At 34.0% G+C, this 20,404-nt stretch overlaps 2 protein-coding genes and 1 pseudogene across 2 annotated transcripts; all 3 read right to left on the bottom strand.

Annotated features, from left to right (window-relative positions):
• Nucleotides 1–1,126: 1,126 nt before the first annotated feature.
• Nucleotides 1,127–4,595, bottom strand: LOC146958550 (AUGMIN subunit 2-like). The gene is made up of 8 exons (XM_085740077.1): nucleotides 4,489–4,595; nucleotides 4,339–4,394; nucleotides 3,826–3,981; nucleotides 3,619–3,744; nucleotides 3,364–3,468; nucleotides 2,986–3,054; nucleotides 2,039–2,152; nucleotides 1,127–1,608 (listed from the first exon to the last, which is right to left on the bottom strand). The coding sequence occupies exons 3-8, from the start codon at nucleotides 3,946–3,948 to the stop codon at nucleotides 1,405–1,407; spliced, it is 741 nt and encodes a 246-aa protein (XP_085596203.1). The 5' UTR covers nucleotides 3,949–3,981; nucleotides 4,339–4,394; nucleotides 4,489–4,595; the 3' UTR covers nucleotides 1,127–1,404.
• Nucleotides 4,596–4,967: 372 nt separating this feature from the next.
• On the bottom strand, nucleotides 4,968–5,205 carry LOC146958549 (signal recognition particle RNA; annotated as a pseudogene).
• A 1,974-nt stretch (nucleotides 5,206–7,179) lies between these two features.
• LOC146958548 (protein argonaute 10-like) lies at nucleotides 7,180–14,132 on the bottom strand. The gene is made up of 22 exons (XM_085740072.1): nucleotides 14,048–14,132; nucleotides 12,863–13,345; nucleotides 12,429–12,637; nucleotides 11,844–11,993; nucleotides 11,595–11,728; nucleotides 11,259–11,368; nucleotides 11,074–11,180; nucleotides 10,854–10,992; nucleotides 10,654–10,770; nucleotides 10,469–10,576; nucleotides 10,296–10,367; nucleotides 9,953–10,075; nucleotides 9,701–9,860; nucleotides 9,475–9,596; nucleotides 9,015–9,152; nucleotides 8,779–8,921; nucleotides 8,627–8,689; nucleotides 8,472–8,535; nucleotides 8,247–8,382; nucleotides 8,056–8,129; nucleotides 7,770–7,896; nucleotides 7,180–7,653 (listed from the first exon to the last, which is right to left on the bottom strand). Exons 2-22 carry the CDS (start codon nucleotides 13,301–13,303, stop codon nucleotides 7,454–7,456), a joined length of 2,937 nt encoding a protein of 978 aa, XP_085596198.1. The 5' UTR covers nucleotides 13,304–13,345; nucleotides 14,048–14,132; the 3' UTR covers nucleotides 7,180–7,453.
• Nucleotides 14,133–20,404: the final 6,272 nt, after the last annotated feature.

Raw genomic sequence — 20,404 nt, 5'->3', positions numbered from 1 at the left:
ACTGCATAACCGATCCATTATGCAGACCGAACCGGACACCCCACCGGTTCCCGGTTGAACCGGTCCGACCGGCCTGTCCGAGCCGGGTTTTAAAACTATGCTTACAAGCTAGTCTTTAGGCAGTTGTACGATTTGCATCATCATCATTTTATTTTTTTAGGAAACATCATCATTATTTATATTGATCCAATGAGTGTATATATCGTATTTTTTTTTCGACATTATTTATATTGATCCAATTTACATATTTTTTTTTTACGATGCCATCTAATTTACATTCCAATGAAAGACAAAACATTGCACTTGCTAAAAGATAATCGTGTATCCATTTACATTCCATGCACCGTTTATTACTTTATTTTGATCATGCATTGACCAATTGACTACTACTTACTATAGCCATTCGTACTAACGTTAATTTCTTTATTTCTACCACCAGGTTTGAAATAAATTTATTTTTCTCTATAAAAAATTGATATATCACAACATTGTGGCATATTGCATCCTCCTTTTTTTCTTCTTCTTTTTTTCCTTTTCCAATAATTAGAAATTTTATTATTATGTTCGAACCCAGCATTACAGTGTGATAAAATTATACTCGCCTAACATTCTATGAAAAGTTGCAAGTAAAGACCTCACACTATCATTTATAACCAAGTAAACTTTTATAAGGTAAACTTAGTAAACTTTTCTGCAATTTAGTAAAATTTGATTTCATTTTCAAGTTTACTAAATTTCAAATTTACAACTCAGTCAACTCAAAATTGACACATAGATCCGCCTAATTGTACATTTTTACGAGTTAACTTTCGATTGTAACAACTTTGCTACAACTTAAGATTTCACTGCCCAATTCGACTTGTCTCATGCACACATTATAGTGTTTAAGTGTGTGCTTGAAATAACGGTGAAATTGACCGAATCAATGTGATCTACACAATTTTGACAAAACAAAAACAACACTTTAAGCTTCGACAAAACTCCAGGCCCGCGATTTTGTCAAGTTTAACACTCGTCCAAACATGCGATAAAGATTTCAAATTTGACAAGTTGGTATTTTATGATTATATCTAAGGTATACTAATTATTAGATTAGACTATTTAGTGAGATAATTAGTTAAATTAGTTCCCAGAAACGAAAACAAATCATATTATTTCGCACATAAGTCAATTACATCCAGTTTTAGCAATGCAACAATGGCAAAGGCAAAGTGTGGAGTATTTCTTTCATAAGTTGTCATAGGTCCTTATGAGTCAAACATCTTTAATTTTGAAAATGATGTGTAATTCATATGTACAAGCGATTGAAGTATACACCACAGAAAGATACAGAGATGTTGCATAACTAAGTGACACTCTTGTTGAACTGAGTGAGGGCAACACAAGATCCTCTAGCTTGTACAATTATGCTGATGGAAGTGAAGTTAGACAATCAGAAACACCAGGTACTATTTGAGAAGAATCTCTTGTAGGTGTCATAGGTAAAGGGGAGTCAAAATTGCTGACTCTCAGTTTTTGAAGTGCTGCAAGTGACTCTCTTGTGGCAGACATGGCTTCAAAGTACCGAGTGCACGATGCCAAAGCTACCGGAATAGGTCGAAGCATTTCCTGGAAAGAAAAAAAAAAACGAATTTCATTTAATGCATAACCTTCAGAACATGTAACAAACACCAAGATTAGTTTCTTATACACCAATCAAGAATTATGATTTTTCACATATTGAAGTTTCACGGTAACTATTTAAAAAAGAGAACCATTTATCGTATTTACAAGTTAACTGATGACTTAGAGCAATTTGAGTGTCTCAGAATGAATAGACTAGCAATTATTCTTAATTTTCCAGGTGTAGAAAAATTAAGTGAATAAAAACATTGTCACTGTTTCAAAACCTTGATGCTTCCAATAAACTGTAATAACATTGAAGGTGGGCAACACAAGATAGTTGGTGAAAACTAGGGTCAAGGAATGCAAATTCGATGGAAACAGAAAGTCCTATCATCAATATCAAAACAACAAAAAAATTATTGTAGAAGCATACCCCCCAAACTGAAGGAGGTTCCTTAAAATTCTGACTCCATTGGAAATCTGCTACTGATGCTGTCAAGGCACCATAGTCGTTAGCTGCATTCATCAGTAGTTCAGAAAATTGTTTCTGCAACAATTAGAAAATCATATGACATAAGCATTTAAATTTTTGTCTTGCATTGTTTGAAAATTTACAGTCAATAATAGTTTAACAGTTGCACCAATTTTTAACTGAAGTTGGGTGTGAGTATATGAACCAATTTATGCTTACAATTGGGTAAACTAGGTAAAAGCATAGGGTAAAAAAATACTAATGTTTCCGAATTGTTAGAGTGATGATATAAATTTAAATGCAATCCTTATATTTTATTTTTAGTTATAAAAAACATTTTGGACAAAGTAAACTTCAGTTCAGCCACTCAAGCTTAGAGAATAATTGAATGAACTCATAGCACACAAAATATTTGTCTGTTCACAAACTACATATGTATTATTCGTATGAGAGATGCCAATTCACACTTGCCTGACCAAGAAAGTGGTTAACTATATTCCTAATATTCGATGCGCAATGGATGGTGAAGCAAATAGATCAAATCCTTTAATGTATAACTTTTAATGCAAACCAGAATCTTATATCTTATTTCCAACATCCCAGTTGAAGTCACTTCATCAATTATTCTCTTGAATGCTGTGTTTTGTACTTAACATGCATCATTCAAGCAAACTAATAAAATTATCACATCATAGACTACATTTAGCAAAATATGGAACTAAATAAATGTAATACATACAGCAATGTGTGCATTGATGAGGAATGTCACTGACACATCCAAAATACCACACACATACAACACTGCATGTGCACCATTGGGTGGAGAACAACTGTTCATCACATTAACAACTTTGTTTGCATTTTATAGCATAAAAAGTTTAATTCAATGACAAATTATGTTCACCAACCTGATATTCTGCTTCAACAGGAATACAATCTAGGGAATACGGCTGCTGCAGACGAGCTATTATACGATCCTGCCAAGATAGGAATAACTGAATCACTTGAACACCAATGCCAAGATAGGAACTACTTAACAAGGAAAGCAAACAGGAAGAGAAGAAAATGTAATATGAAACTTCAGGAAGAAGTTCTCTTTGTATGGTTTGAATACAACCAATTATATCCCTCCTAAAGCATTTTATGGAATTCAGTCACTGAGAGCATAATTCCTTTCAAATGAAAGACTGATAAAACAATTAAATCAGACTGAGGTATTAATTAACAACAATATGCTGTAGACTACAATAGATAAATGAGTAAAATAATGAAGATATTGGTTATACCTTATTCTGGATAACATCTTTGAGAATAGTAGTAATCCTTGACAACGTCTCAATCTTCTTCTCCATTTCACTCACATGTGTCAAATGTGCAACAGTTTTATCATCCTAAAATTTCACAAGTCTTAAGATGATTAAAAAATGAAGACAGATAGGTAAATCTAAATATCATTAAAAAAAGCAATGGTTATTCAGCCATTAAAAACACTTCGACGGGGAAGTCCAAATCAACAAAAAACCAGAATGGGTAAGACCAACCTTTCGACCTTGGAGTTCGACTTGCATATCTGCTATTTTTCTTTGGACGGTGGTTAGTTCTCTCAAGACCTTGATCAAATCCTCACCCTTTTCCCCGGTTGCTGGGGAAGAATTCTGGCGTCCTTCCTAGAAGAAAAGAAACGACCTTAACAAACCTCAATTCTGAAACAATTGATGCGAGTTGGAGGATAAAACAAAGGTCGGTACCGTGGATGAAGGTGTGGACACGGAGTAACCAAGATCAGTTGCAATTGACAGAGCATTAGACATTCCTCCTGTGCGTTTCACAGGCTTCCTCCCAACCCAACTTGACCCGCTTGACATCGACATTTTCAAATTCCAACGCAAACAACACTTCTTTTTCTGCTTTAAAAGTTGAAACTACAGCATTTTATGATTGACACATAGATAAAGAAAATAAAGTATTCTATGTTGGGTATTTGGTGCCATAATTTGAATTCCAAATGCAGAAAATTGATCTCCAACACAGTTTCTAACAGCATTCCGTAATGGTATTCTAAATTTTTTAATTCCCATTTCCAGTTCATATTTCATAGTGACAAACTAAATCATTTAACTACATAAAAAGGGACAAATGGAGACAATTTATCTTATCTTCTCTACAAGAACAAAGGACTTATTCATAAATCATAAAGACATAATTTAACTACATTGTATATAATTTTAGGTTAAATAATTACTAATAGGGAAGAAACTCACCGTGCCTTAATTTTGATGAAGAATCTCCTCCAGTTAGTACTCGTCAGAAAACGAACCTTGATTTTCAAGAATGTGAGAGTAAGTAACGGTAAAGGTAAAGTAAAGAGAGAAAGATATATATGAAATTGGAGAAGTTGTGCCTTCTACTACCGGTATTGTAATGTTGCAGTTTTTTGAATCATTGTTTGTTACCCCTCCTCCTCCATGGCTCCACCACTCAATACAAGAAACATTGTAATTGTAAGACTCCTTTTTTTTCTTTGTTATCAATTGTATCAATAATCAGCTAAACTCTAATAAAAAAAGGGAAATGCTAACGAGTGCCCTAAGGGCACTCTTTAAGGACTTTATATAGTAAATTTTTATGAAAAATTGTGCATTCAGTGCATTGGAAATTGAAGTGTCAAACTTTTTCAAAGAATAATTTCTTAATTAGGAAACCTTAAAGAGTGCCCTTAGGGCACTCGTTAGCAAGACCCATAAAAAAATATATATTATATTGATTATAATGGTAAATTTTTAGCATTTATTAAGTGTAGCTGGTGGAGTAAAATGTCGAAAAACCATTTTTATTATAAGTCAGAATAATTGTTGGACACTATCTTGAAACAAAAAGTAAAAAGTGGTGGTTCAAGCAGCTAGGCTCACTAGCATATTGGGTTAGATGTGCAGCGGTCTGTGATCCCTCCACTGTCAAGAACTGAAGGTAGTCGCTGCTCTGTTAAGCCAGCCTCATGCTGTGCCTTTCAGTCTAAGACCAACGATGACTGGGCTTTCGCTCAGGCCCTGTTGGTCAACTCTCAATTTGGAGTGGGCAGGCTAGAAATTGCATCCTCAGGCCCAATCAAATGAAACCTGCAAGCTGACATCATTGTCAGAAGTTTATAAACGTTCATTTTCTTTGGGTGTGTTTGTTTTAAGTTTACCAAATTTATTAACATTCCATGGAATATAAAGATGAGAATTTTATTCTAAGGTATTTAGAAAAAAATATGTTTGATTAACTTTATAATATTCATAGGAACCATACAAATAGGGATTATAATAGGTAACTACATATAAATTTATTCCCAGGAACATTTTATACCCAGGAATAAAATTTAAAATTTAGTAATTTTGTAATAAGCATAAACATAAAAAAACATATGTACACACCGTAGTGAGAGAAACTCCAACTTCTCTCTAAGTTTTCCTTCTCTTTCCCTCATCGAGGAGGGGTGGTTTTAGGTCATTTTTTGACCTAAAATCACCCCTCTGCATCTTTTTTTTCCATTTATTTTTTTTTTGGTAAATAGAGATAACTTTCATTAACCAAAGACAGTTATTACAAACTACATGGCAACATGAACCAAAACAACAAAAGAAACAAGAGCTAAGCTCGTACAAGCCCAAGAAAAGGCCACAAACTCACAATCTTAACACTAGGCTCTTCATCTGATTAGTTTTCAAGCCTCTAATGTAGACAACCTCTTTGATTTGGCGAAGGATCTCCTGAGCTGAATGATGAATTCCCTGAAATATTCTGGCATTCCTTTCTTTCCAAATCATATACTGAGTTACACTCAAAGTCATTCTACTCAATTGATGTGTAGCTTTGTTCATGTTGCATTGATTTTGAATATAAAGCATCACATCCTTCCAATGACTAGTATTAATGTTCATGTTACTCCATTGTGTTGCTCCTTTCCAAACAGTTTTAGAAAACTCACAAGTGAAGAAAAGATGAGAATGAGTTTCATTCTCTTTTTGGCTCAGAGTGCACAATTGGGCACATTGTATTTCAAATTTACTCAACCTATCACAAGTTGGTAACCTACCATGTATAGCCAGCTAAGTAACAAACAAACATTTTGGAGGAGCAGGATTATTACATGTCATTTTCCTCCAACCAACCTTAGCAAAATCACCTCTTAAATCATTATACATTCGCTTAAGAGAGAAGTGGTGTTGCTGAAATACATTACCATTGACATATGAAAAGGTCTTTGATGCATCAAAAACCTTTTTCACTACCCATGAAGCTTGTGCAGGAGCCTCCATAAGTAGTATATTCCTCCCTTTTATGTAGTATTCGTGAACCCTTTTTTTCCATTTATTTCGATCTAAATAAGTGATTTTCACAAATATCAAGCGTTTTATTTTGTGTTTTTTTTTTGTGATTTCGTCGTCTGAGTGCGACCTTGTGTTGTTCGTCGTCTTGTGCGGCGTTGTTTGGTTTGGCATCTTGTTGCGATGTTCGTTGGTTCATATTGAAAGATCAGCTTCAGTCAATCACAGATTCAATCAATGATTTGGACATCAACGTTGCAGATCCAGAAGCAAGAGTATTCTGGTGATTTAGATTTTATCATATTATTTGTAGGCATTTTGCCGTTGTATGCTATTAACTTGGGTGCTGTGAGTTTGTTCGCAGATTCATCCTTTACGTTTTTAGCGATCTTGATTCTGATGTATTCTATCGATTTGAATGAATGAATATCGTTTTGTTTTTGTCAAAAAAAAAAAACATGTATTTCTATCATTTTATTACCAGAAATTAACAACAAATATAACTTGAAACAAACACACACTTAGTATTCTAGTCGATGTGGGATATACTGATGCCAAGACTTTATCCCTCTCGTGCATCTTCAACTCTCATTGCCTAAAGTTTTGAACTAATTACTAACATACGATGCTAATTTGATATATGCAGTTTATTGTTTGCTATCACTCTAATGTATTTCATTTCACAATTTACGTGTTAGGATTGGAATCATGGCCCGTTTGTTGGTGCAAAAGACATGTGAGTATTATAGCATGAAAGTGCTGAGTTTCTTACACAGAACGCCAAACACATGATGGACCAACAAGAATTGAGATTTATGTTTCTAGTAATATTTTTGGTTGTTTATGTACATAGAGAAATGGCAATGAAATGTTACATTGACTTGACTAATTTTCCTTCAGCTATAATGCAGGATAAACATGATTGTTGGCTTAATGTTTTTGTTAGACTACTTGGAAAAACTTCCCATCAACATCTGTAAAGAACTATGAGCAAAAATTTCTACAATGAACATTGACACAGAATACTCTTTACAATGCCAACTTAACAACATACATCTAAAGCAATCTAACAGTAAAACATCACTCTCTTCACATTATCTTTCAAGGCTGGTAATGGCTTAACACCGCATTCTCCAGCTGCTCTTGTTGTTCCCTTGGAGCTATGACTAGAATTACCATCACCTGTTGATCCATTCTCTGGCATCTCTGGTTCCATATAGAAACGGGCTCGAAAGGCCGCTAAATGTGCATAATATGCCGGAGGAACTGCACAAAAAGTATTTTGAAGACACTTATGGACTTCCTGAACATGTTGAGACTTGGGTGCTTTATAACTGTGAGCAAAACTGAAACAATTCCTCTTTAATGTAAAACAGGCTTACCAATGGATACGGATCGAGTGCACCTAGCATATGTATAACAAAGATTGTTTGTTAAAGATTGAATTCCATCTGCTGTGAAATTGTTTTCATCCCATAGAACATGATAGTGCGCTGGCCGACTAGTACCCTGCATATGAAAACAGAATCCATAGTTAAGGAAAATAACAGGTTTATATTTGTATGGTAAACATTATCCAAGATAACCGAGTTTGTGCACTAAACATAAATAACTCAGTTATCTTGAGAAACGTTTGTGCACTAAACATAAAATCAGAATAGTATTTACCTGGATGCCAGCATGACTGCAGAGATAAAAGTCAAATTCTGTCGGATGGCAAATTTTAGTATCGACAACAGTCCCTGAAAGACAGATTTATATTAAGAAAATATTTCAATCTTATTTGACAATAACTTTAAAAAACAAACAGATTCTGAAATAATTTATGTATGTATGCAATTTAGTAATGTTCAATTTACCAGGCAATATATTCCCACTTTTATCAGTGCTGCTCCTGTCCCTATGGTTGTTTGGGAATAACCGAGTATGATGTCGTTTTTGTACAACTATGAAAGTTACTGGAGGCTGATAATTTGGTTCTAAGGAAGCGCATGCCTGCAAAGATATGGATTGTATCAAAACATATTATTGTTATGAAAACAATTTTAAATGTATGATAAAAGAAAGCAGTTGACGACATTGACCTTCCGGATTGCATCCAACTCATAAAGCAATATTTGGTAAAATTGTCCTTCACTTACACCATCCCTGTTTAAATTTCTTTGTTAATACACCAATAAGCTAACCACTTTCATCGACATGTACTATAGATAGTGAATCATAAATTAAACATAAGGACCTGTAAAATATAATTCGTAGCGGCTTTTGTCCCGTGGCCTTCCTAAAAGAAATCAGTAAATCTCTGCACAAGAAAAAGGTACATAGCCACATTAGAGAACCAACCAACAACAACATTCAGAATCAGCAGAGTGAAATTCATATTACTATTACCTTATCATGCCACCACTAACTGTGCCGCGAACAGGATCATGCCAAGTTTTGTATAAATCTTGTATAAGTTCCTGTCTATGAGCTTGAGCACACACTAAACCAGCATATTTTGTCACTTCAGGCCAATCTTGGGAGGCTACAACCTATATAGATTGGAAAGCAAGTATCAGTTGCAAAAAATCCTCAATAAACATTACAATGCTAATAAAAATGAAGATGATAGATTAGATAAATACAGCTGCTATTGAGGGGCTAGAGTCTTCTCCATTTTCAGGGTGCGTAACATCTGCTCCAAAAATTATGGTTGGTATGTCGCTAACTAATGGTATTCTGTAGCTTGCAGCATCAAGAAGAACAGTGTTTCTCCCTCCCATCTGCACCAAGAAGAGGGTAAATTAACACTTTCTAATTATTGGATATAATTATGAGAATTGAGAGAAGCTTTGACATAAAAAAAAAAAAGATGCTACATTGTCTACAGATAAAATAGCATGAATGTGTCACAATTTCTGCCTCATAGGTTGGGATTTTAAGTCAATCCAAAAAGTATCTCTAGCTTTGATTTGGCCAACATTTTCTTTGGATTTGTTCAAAAAAATTGAGTTCATTTACGCAATAACGAAGAATTATTAGTAGAACTTAAACAATTTTTCTACAGGAATGTATGCATTTTGACATGATTAAGGGCAAACAAACCTTAACATTGATCTTCAGAGACACGTTAGCCAAATACTGTTTAGTGATTTTGAAGACATGCTTTGTAAGGCAACATTGTGAGATTATACCAAGGTCAGTTTCACAAATACGCTTGAGATCACCTGAAAATAAAAGATGATGAAATGAAAATTCTGCATTTTTAAATCAAAGATTGATACCGTATGAGAATTTTTTAGAGTTATTACCATCAATTCATGTGGCTTACCATAGAGAGAACCATTACTGTCTGGTAATATTGCTAACAAAAGCTCTAACTCCTTTCCTTTAGTTTTGTTTGTTGACACATGGTAAACATGCTTCAAAGCTTTCTCCACCTGCTCAGGCTTGGCATTGTAGATAGGAATAACAGGCTCTAGATTAAATTCCTGCGGGAAAAAACGTGTTATTAGATTCAGATTTTCTTTTCCTGCACTTATAACACAGAAAAAAATGTACAATAAAGTAGATAGAAAACTACCATGCCAGATACTTGACACATTTGAGCAAGGTCATTACAAAAAGTGCGAGCAACACTATCTTGCACGCTCCTTGAGAAATTTATGCATGCCCACCGGTTAACAGTCATTCCATTAATCATTTTCTGTTTCATTCAAGAATTACGAGACATAAACATCAGTTATACCAGCTATGACATAAAATCACAAGGACAACCAATAATAGACTTTAATGTTTCATTGCTACAGTTAAATTCAACAATGTCATGATTATAAACTACGCAATAATAAACAACATTCCTTTCTTTTTCTGTGCTTGGCATATTGTTAGAAACTGAAGAATAGATCAGTGCAACAACAAAATACCTTATTCATCATGTTCCACTGGCCAACTTGGGGTAAACAGTTCTTTTCTTTCCCACTTTCGTGATATTTAAGCTGCAGTAGAAAGTGATCCAAATCAATGGATAGTAGTAAAAAAGATAAATTATATTTTCAGTACAACATAAGCAAAATCTTTAGAAGGAGAAGCACATTACCCAAGGGGCGGGAAGAATCCGTGCTTCAACAGAAGCTAGCTTCTCACTGATATTAATTCCAAATTCCTTTGCATAAGGATCTTGGTCATAAGCATTATGTTGAACAGTCTGCACACAACCAAAGAAATCATTAATATGAAGGTTCAACCTTTTTTATTGTGAAGGTTCAGTTCTGTATTGAATACCTGTAAAATGTCATTTTCCCGATCGCGAGGTCTCTGACAAGTAACTTTCAATAGAGAAGTAATTTGCTTCTCATTCAATCTTTTTGTATAACGTTGCCCTTCGACAATTTTGCACGCCTGGAGAAGCAATAGAACACCAGAATAAACAAAAACACCGATAAAGTTGAATAGTTACTTCAATTGCAAGGTGCTTTCCAAACCTCCATAGGTAAGTAGTTAGCCTTCTTTTGGTTGCCTACTTGAAGGCAAGGAAGGTGTGTGTATTGAATAGTGAAACCATACATCTCTTGAAAGTATTCGACTACTGACTTCATTGTTGAATTCTCATCGACAGGAAACCTAAAGTAATAAATAATTATTAAAAATTGGTCAAATTCAAAATCGTTATAACTAGTTTGATTTTTGAGAAAAGCAACTTACACAAGCTCCCTTGTTGGTTGAGAAGTCAACCCTGAAACACGGTATTTTCTTCTTACACTTCCTCTGTGTGTTACTTCAACTTTAACTCCTCTAAGGCCTTTCTTAATCTGTTACATGTCAAAACGTTAAAAAGACCAATATTGACAACATAATAGATGAACTTCACAAGTGACATCATTAGCTACCTTAATGCGATCAGCATCCGACAATGGTCTTGACAGCACATCTTTTCCTAATAGCTGGCCAACAAATTCCACAACTGGAAGAGGCTCGATGAACGCAGCAGACGCCATATCTGTCAAATGTATTAACAAACAAAATGACGAAAAATGGATGAGTTTACTCGCTATGGACTTAAATATTAGCAAAAAAGATCATATATTTGGTGGACTAAATACAAATAGATATAGCTTTTTGCTAAATACGTGTACCTTTTGCCTATATTTAAGTCCAAAGAGAGTACTTAAATTGTTTGGTTTGACTAGCTATATCATATAATAAAATCAATGCTAGTAATATACCTATATTGAGGGAAAGGCCCATCTGAGTAGGCCTTATGCTCTGGTAAAATCCACACCATGACTCCAATCCCTCTCCAAGCCGTTGTGGTCTTCTTATATCAGGTGAAAAGAAAGACCTCCCAATGGGGCAATACCTATAGAAATTGAAGTCTTTGTAAGATAAGCAATAACTTAATTAAGCTATACTTTCACTCTATATATATTAGTTCAAAATTTCATAGCCACATGAATGACTAGTACTATATATACCTCTTAGTTGATAGCTCTCGTAGTACAATATCAAGAATTTGAAGTGCCTCTTGCGGCGCATCAGCACGCTTACCAGCTAGAAACTGGCCTAAATGATGCAGGTTTGCCCTGGCCACAAACTTGATCACCACCCTGTACTCTTTTACCCTTCTGGGAAAAATGACTAAATGTGTCAGCTGAAATTGAACTTATTCAAACATATCAAAAAACTATTTTGTTTTGGCAAATGCTATGTTGTGACTCGCATATCAAAAGAAATAAAAAATAGAAAACATTTATTGAAAAGGTACTAGCTTTTTAAGTTATCAATCAATGCATGGATCTGAATTGCCATGGTCACAAATCTCATGCAATTAGCACATTGTAGTCGTTGAATCAAGACCGGATGGTCCAAATTTCAAGCTCGGTATTTTAGAGTTTAAAAAAAATTCTAAATTTGTTTATATTTTGTACTGTCCGATTTTGAACCAACGACCATCAATGTACAACTGCATGAATGTGTGAATTTAAGATTGCAAATTCAAATCCACAGTCTCCCAGTGTGAGCAGAAATTATTAAAGGGGTTATAGGCAATAAATCCTTACTTGGGGCAATTAACTGCATCCTCTTCATCTACAAGCTTAATTGTAAAATCTTTCCAGGAAAAGGGTAGCTGTCCTGCGGTATACAGACTTTTTCTGCCATCATAAGCTGGGAGCCTCATCCCTAAATCAGACTCTTTATACAACCTTACAAGTTCAGCTATAATGGACCTGTTTACTGTTCTTGAAGACACCTCAGGGGTAATAGTAACCTTCAATATTAACCAACACATGCTAACATTAATTAAATTAAACCAAAAAGCAACAATAGGAACATAAGCCTCAGACCAAATTAAAGTCTCATAAATAGCACAACAAAAAAAGGACTGCAAAAATCAGAACCACTCTCCCTATAAGAGGAAAATCACAGGATGAACTTAAATACCATTTAATTGCTTTTTTCAGTTTTGTGATAAATACAAAGGAAAAGGTCTTACATCATATTGGTTTAAGTCCTTGTCTGGTAACTCTGCAAAGAAGTGGTTAGCCTTCACAATACATTTTGTCCCAACTTGTCCAAATCCAGGTCTACGAGTAAAGTTCATAGACTTGCTTGAAGTAGGAAAACCAACATCAATGTCACCAAAGTTGTAACCATTTTCAACATTTCCATTTATAGCACTTGTTATTGCAGTACATGGTCTTGAACTGGGTCTCATCAAAATTTCTCCTTGATCAGATTTTCTACCACCTCTTCCCCTTCTTCTTCCTTTGTTCCTTGGTTGAGGTGGTGAAGTTTGGTTATTGTTTTGTAGTGAAGTTGGTGGTGGAGCTTTTCCATTTTGTGAAGAAGCCTTTGGTGTATTCTTAGGATTCTGCAAATTGGTTTTGATCACAATGTGTTGCTCTGAGCTTTCTTTCAATTGCCTCACTGGCATCTTGGCCTTAAAACTTTTGCTTCTAGCTTTTGATTATTATATCTGCCAAACAGTACCAATTGTTTCAGTCAACTATAAAATACAGAACAATAAAAAAAAAAACAAGAAATTAAGGTGACACAAAATATTCATGTAGCATGAGAACAAGCAATAATTTAATGTATAAAGTTAAGGGTGGAAAATGGTATGGATGAAACTGAAAACAGACATTGTTTAAAGACACAAGCATTGCCATTTTTTTGCTAAACTGAAATTTAACTTTTTACCCTTATTTCAGGAAAGAAAATCCAAACATAGTTTATTTTAGTGAAATAATCAACAAACAATGAATTTTCACATCAACTTAAAGTAAATGAATCCCAATGCAAATTTGCAGCTCAAAACATTAAGCTGTGGAACACGAAATATCACAAACAGAAAAAGTCAAAAAAAGAACATTTTGATTGTTCAGTGAACAAGCCAATTACTAAGAACAAGGAAGAGAATAATAAATTAATAAACAACAGAATGTGATTAGATTTGAGAAACACAGAAAATGGAAAATCAAAGAAGACAAGACCAGTTCCTTGTTAATGTATTATAGGCTTGTCTTGTCCCCTATGAAACACATAACTGTCATGAATGATGAAACTAAGTGTAAAAAAAACAACCTTAATAAAACAAAACAAAACAAAACAAAAACCAAGGACAATGTCCTAAGAGAAAGAACAAACACAGAAAAAGAAAGAAAAAAGTTGAACTCACCTACTATGGCTTGGTTGAAAAACAATGGGTCGGAAAGTGTTTGTATTAGAAGAAGGGTAAGGGTGTAGAGAAAATGGAAGAGAGTGAGTGAACGAGTAATAAGAATATTATATGAAAGGGAAGAGAAAATGAAGAAGATGGTGATGATGATGAAGTTATACACGCATGCAAAGCACTTTAGGTAGCTACTTTCTTTATCACGTGTAAAAGCCTTTCTCTGCTTTTAAACTTACTTGTATCTCTCTCTCTCTCTCTCTCTCTCTATCTCTTCAGTTCATTTTCTTCTCGCGCAGCCACCTCGGGGATGTCATGTACCTATTTATGATATACGCAAAACTAAAAAATAAAGAAAACATATTTGCTTCTACGCATGGAGAATTGGAGATAGTACACCAAGCAATGAGTCCAAAAGAGTTACTAATTTTTCAAGCAATCAAGTAAAGGAAACGAGAATAATTTGAATTGCAGTGTTTTTTTTTTTTTTTTCTTTCCTTGCAGTCTTGTGTTTGGTGTTTTATTTTCTTGGAAACCTCCTTTTCTTTCTTGTTAGCGAAATCAAAAGTATTTGTTGAATTCATACCTTCTCGACACCATATTTATATTTGGACAATGTTAAACTGTATCTTATCTTATGGACATTAATTAAACAACTAAAACAAAAAAGTTTTAAAATAAAAAACAATGTAATTAATATTTGATCAAAAGAAATAACTTATGTTTTCAAGACAAAACTTATTTATGTATTCCTTAACCCGTGTCACAAATGTACTTGGTTAGCAAAACCTTTTATATTTTTGTTCTATTAACTAACGATATGAAGGTATATATCTTTTAGTGTTTTCTTTACTTTGTTTAAATATATGAAATGATAGCATTAAAACTCATATACATAAATGGAGGAGAAAGGTCGAACTTCACATATTTAATTTCTTATTTTGTTCCTTTAAAATAATTGTTAACAAGACCTAAAAAAAATGAGATTGAGTTTTTAAGAAATGAGCTGAATTTTTACACAAGTAAGGATTTAAGCTAATATTTATCGTGTGTTAACTGTTTGATTGTTAGAGAAAATGATTTCTATAAATTTAAAGTTTGACCATGATACATACAAAATCTGGCTAAAAATTATTACCCCTAAAAATTAAACTTAAATTCTTCCGAATAAATCGGTTTTAATTAACTAACTCCACAAAATGCTTGAGTTGTATGTAACGGTTCATTCAATGGTTATACTTTGGTAATACATGGGCCCACTAAGAGAAATGATATTTTGACAACCACTTTTTGACAACTTTTGGACAACTTTCTCTCTCATACTCACATGATGTTGTTATCCTCTCTCTTCCTTTTTCTCTCTCCATTGTTTTTTACCAATAAGAAGTGAGAAAAACAAAGTTGTCAACAAAGTTGTCATCAAATGGATGTCAAAATATCATTGCTCTCCCACTAAACATACTGCTGTTACGTTACAAGAGTACTGAGATGTAGGAGTACTTTGTTTGTGATTCTGATTCGGTACACGGCAGTCTACCACATTTTTCTGTTGACTAGTGGGCCCAAAGGATCTACACTGTTCATGTGTTTCAAATCATTACGAAAGGGGTTTGCTGGGTGGGGTGACGGTCCATGATGATGTATCATAACTAGTAAGAACACTATATTTTCAATATTTTTTTAGGTTTAATTGAAATTTTAACCCCTTAGTTTTTCAATTGTGTAATTTTAAGTATCATTTTAACGTGTTGATTACACAAGTTCTAAGACATAATTACTATAGGATAATACTTTATGGTGCGAAAATAATTTTCGCACAATCCACGCGAAGGAGGTGTAGCATTAATGACCGTCAGATATCTCTTTTTCTCATTCATTATTTCAGCCAAAATGACTAACACACACTAATCCTTGAAATACGTCACCCGTAAATCGTGGTGCTATATTGTGATGTTGTTGCCCCCGCTTCACTGTTCACCATGCAATATTTTTCCTCTCCAGTAATTGACAACATGCGGTGGTTGTAGTGATAGTAACCACGGTGACGACGGATAGCGCAATTAATAGGCGGATGATTGTTGCAACAGCCTATCCATAAGGCCATTCGATGAAAGCAATTACGACTATCAACGGCGGTGCCGATGGCGGCAACAAAAACAAACAGGTTGCAGAAAGGTACAGGTAGTGGCAATCTAACAGGTTATGGAAAAATGAGTCTTTACTGCCAATTCCATAATGGAAATATTATATTTTTCCATTATTATTTCGTGTGCTAAGTGCGAAAAAAATCTTCGCACCATTTAGCAGTGCTCATTACTATATTTGCTTCCTTAACAAGTGTCTTAATTACACTTGTTAGAAAATGGTTTTTTTATCCAAATCAAATGAGGTAGGTTTCTAATCTACATTTTCATGATTTCGAGTGGATGTAAAATAGATAAGGAGAATGCATTTCCATTATTTTTTAAACAGATCTAGAAATTGTATACATGTTTGACACCAAGGCATATACATATTGTTATATAACTGAGGGCATTGAACCCAGCAGCACTAACAGTGCGTGACGCCAGGACCACACTACACAATTCCATACACTCCTTCCTGAACTTTGAGAAATCGAAGCGAACAGATACCAACTGGGAGAATTTGATCAGAAAATTAAAGTTTCTGAGGTGAGGACCATTTTCACACTAGCACATATAGTATAGTATAGTAAAATAATAGTAATCCAACGTGACTAGTGTTGTTTTTTAGATGGCTTTGGTAATTTGGTTGCATGCTTACTCACAAGGATCCATGGCACATTTAATGCACTTAGAGTCACTGAGATTTGTTTTACATACAAAGCATGGGCTTGTTTTGTTCCCGCATGTAGACGACATATGGTTATGGTCATGCAATTTATATTTTCTTTTTCTAATAATACTAGTATATAGTAATAGTACATGCAATTTATATATCTATCTTCATTTCATCACATGAAAGATGTAGTATTAGATTAAGGACAAAGATGAAGAAGACTTTGGATGATGGGCAAGACCGGTTCCTTTTTGGGGCTTGGGGATTTGTTTTTGCATTGTCATTGTGAACTTGGTAGTACTATAAACAAATTAAATAATGTGGATTTGTTTCACTATGGTCGTGGTTGTGGACAAAGAAAGGGCATGTTTGAGATTGATGATGCTTGGTAGTGGTGGAGTGAGACTTCCCAAGCAACCAAAGAAAGAGCAAGTGCGTGTGGTGGGACCTTCTCTTCCACAAAACACAACAAAGTGACAAACACATCCCAATATATCGCACATTTTGTACTGCTACATTGCACCCTATACCACCCACTTCGAGGATGTTGGGTTCTTTTGTTTTTGCCTTCTTCTCATCAAGACATCAACTGTGCAAAAGGATATATGGAGTTGTGTGTCTTTACTCTTTAGTACTTGTAGAAGAGCCGAGAAACTTTAAAACGTTCATACAAACAATGATCTTAGCTAGGGTAACCTATATGATCCTTTAAACATTTCCCTCGGCGTGTACTCCTCATACATAGCAATGTGATGTCTCTTTCCTCTATGGATGTTGTATTTAAGAAGATTGATTTTGTTATTCAAAAAATGTTAATGATGCAGTTTATAGAATTCGAGCTTTTTAGTTAAAAGATATTCGTGCTTATCATATCTAAATGTTTTTGGATAAAAAATCTTTTATTTGAAATGCCTTGTTGCAACTTTATTATTCAATTATGTCAATGCAAGAAAGGTATAAAATGGAAAGAATGTGCTCTTGTACTTGGAGAAAAAGAAACTATAAAGCAAATTTGATTTATGGCTCAAAAATAAAAGAATGTGTTCGAATCCAAGTGTATCTGCCATAATTCATTTACATTATTGGTCTATGCATTGTTTGGACAGATGCGACAAATTGACCTGATATTTTTTGAAAGAAACTAGTCCACTTTTAAGATTTATATCTAGATATTTTCTTGCTTCTTTTTTTTTAAAGAAAAATTAAAAAGAGAAAACCTTTATTAATTAACTATGTTGATCAATCACCGATGAGCTAAAACATATTTTCTTGCCTCTGAACTCTGAAGGTTAAATAACAATTTGCATAAAATATTTAGCAATTGGAACCTACTTTCTTTATGAATTAACAGGGGTGCCAACAAGAGAGGTCGGTGGGAATGTTAATGAATAATAGTATATGGATTAGAGAGGTGTGAAACGGGGAAGTGATATACACGTGAGGGAATAATTATTGTCAAGAGGAATATAAAATGTGGATAGAATGTTTTTGAAATCTTTCCCTAATATATAATGATGAAACAAGGTTGCCATGCCATCAATATTATACTATACTCACTATGCGTAGTAATTATGTCATGTTGGATCATTAATTTAAGGGTTATGTCATGAGAGCATTGTTTAAGGAACAACACATTATAAGAAATTTTATTTGTTCTTAAAGAAAATCAAAAGTGAAATTTTTTATTAGAAAAAACAATATTTTTAACTTTAAAAAATTGAATGAAGATCATCCTATATTGAGTTCTCTAACATGTACCTTAAATAATATACTCTTAGGACATATGTTAGCTTTTACCTTAATTTAATATCATAAGTCATTAGGCTATTGTTTGCCAATGCACGCCTTGAAAATGAGTGGAGATATTATAGTCTCTGCATAATCTTATGTGCCCTGCACCCATAGCTGGTTATAGTAATTACACAAACATTTGAGCTCCTTTGCAAACATGTTTTACGCCATTTGATATAAAATTGTACTCGCTCCATCAATCCTTTTATGTCATTTGGTCTATATCATTACTCATAAATGTGTTAGTGTTGTGCTTCTGTGTGATATGTATACGTAGAATTCTGTAGTTAAACCTATTACAACAAAATGTGTTAGTATCTGTTTGAAATAGCGGTGAGAGGAACCATAGACTTGCGTTTTTCTAAAACTTCAACTAGTAACTTCTTGTTTTTCACGGTGGAAGGGACATGAATGCACATTTTTGTGGATATAAGTTAAATCAAATACATTTGGTGTATGTTTGTTTGGTATAATGGTGAGTAGGTAGAATTACGTTGACAACAAAATATAGCTTTTGTAAAATTACAATGGACCGTCATGATTCTCAAATACCCATCGTAATACCAAAGATAGACTTAGTGTTGTGTTTATGTATGATATGTCAAAAGTGAGATTTGGTCTTTGGGAAGTCTCACATTATTTGTTAATTTTAAATTAATCAAATTGTTTTCCTTATTAATTTTAATTGAGCTTATGGCAAGCCACATCCTTTTTGAAATCACCTTTTAAATTTTGAGACTCTCGCAATTTGGGAAGTCTTCTACTTAATTAATGATTTGTCGGAAAGACGGTGTGATTTTGCAAAGCTAGTGACGCATGGGTAGCACTTGAAGTGACACAGCATTTGGTGACATTGACCAACCCAAATGTTACCCGTGCGCACCATGAAAATCCGTTTCATATACCAAACATACAGCATGAACTTTGTTTTTTTTGGTCAAACAGCATGAACTTTGTTATTCATCTTATTAGATTGAATTATTTTTCTTTTAGTTTGTACAAAGTCATGTGACTATTGAAGAGGAATGGAGAAAATCGCAGCAAGACATTTTACATTAACTGCAGTGCAGACTTGTTGTTCCTCTCCGGGGAATCCAATGTGACAATGCTAGAATGCCGTCTTTTCCAATATTTCAAATTTCTCTTCTTTGCATCAAGTATAATGGATGACCATATTAACAAATGTACCTAAAGATGGAGTAAAAAAAGTTGTCTCTCATTGCATATGTTTTATAAGTTGGAGTAATCAACACTTTTGTTACAGGAAGAGTCAAAAGTGTTAACCCTTCGATTAACAAGAATTATTTCATTCAATAATCAAACTCAAATTCTCATAAATAATTTGTCTTATAATAGAATTCATTAACCACTTAGTCAAGTTGTTTAATTTACTAATTAGCACTTTGTTGATAAGAAAACACTTTTTCAAATTTTTTTAAATTTTTCATAAACTCCTTCACTCGATAGTAATCTTATTTAAGACACGGTCGTATGTTAAATGTGGCATATTTTTTCGCTTGAAATTCAAACTTTGGATAGTGTCTTTTCTCTCTCGTTAGACTCGACCTTTGGTTACAATTTATCGATTTTTAATATTTTAAGAAAGTTGTGCTGCTCCACCAGAATACTCTGAATAGTCACACACCATTGCCAAGAATATGTTTAACTTTCACTGTAGAAGCAGATGCCATCCTGCATCTGAATTCCTTTGCAACTTTGAGAGCCCAATACAGCTTATGTCGGTATCAGAAGGCACCAACAACTTTCATCATT

This window comes from Medicago sativa, chromosome 1 (assembly GCF_051527215.1).
Source record: "Medicago sativa cultivar Bolivia chromosome 1, Bolivia_mono, whole genome shotgun sequence".
In the NCBI taxonomy this organism is placed as follows: domain Eukaryota; kingdom Viridiplantae; phylum Streptophyta; class Magnoliopsida; order Fabales; family Fabaceae; genus Medicago; species Medicago sativa.
The sequence above is the reverse complement of the archived record's forward strand: the minus strand, read 5'-3'. Positions and strand labels throughout refer to the sequence as shown.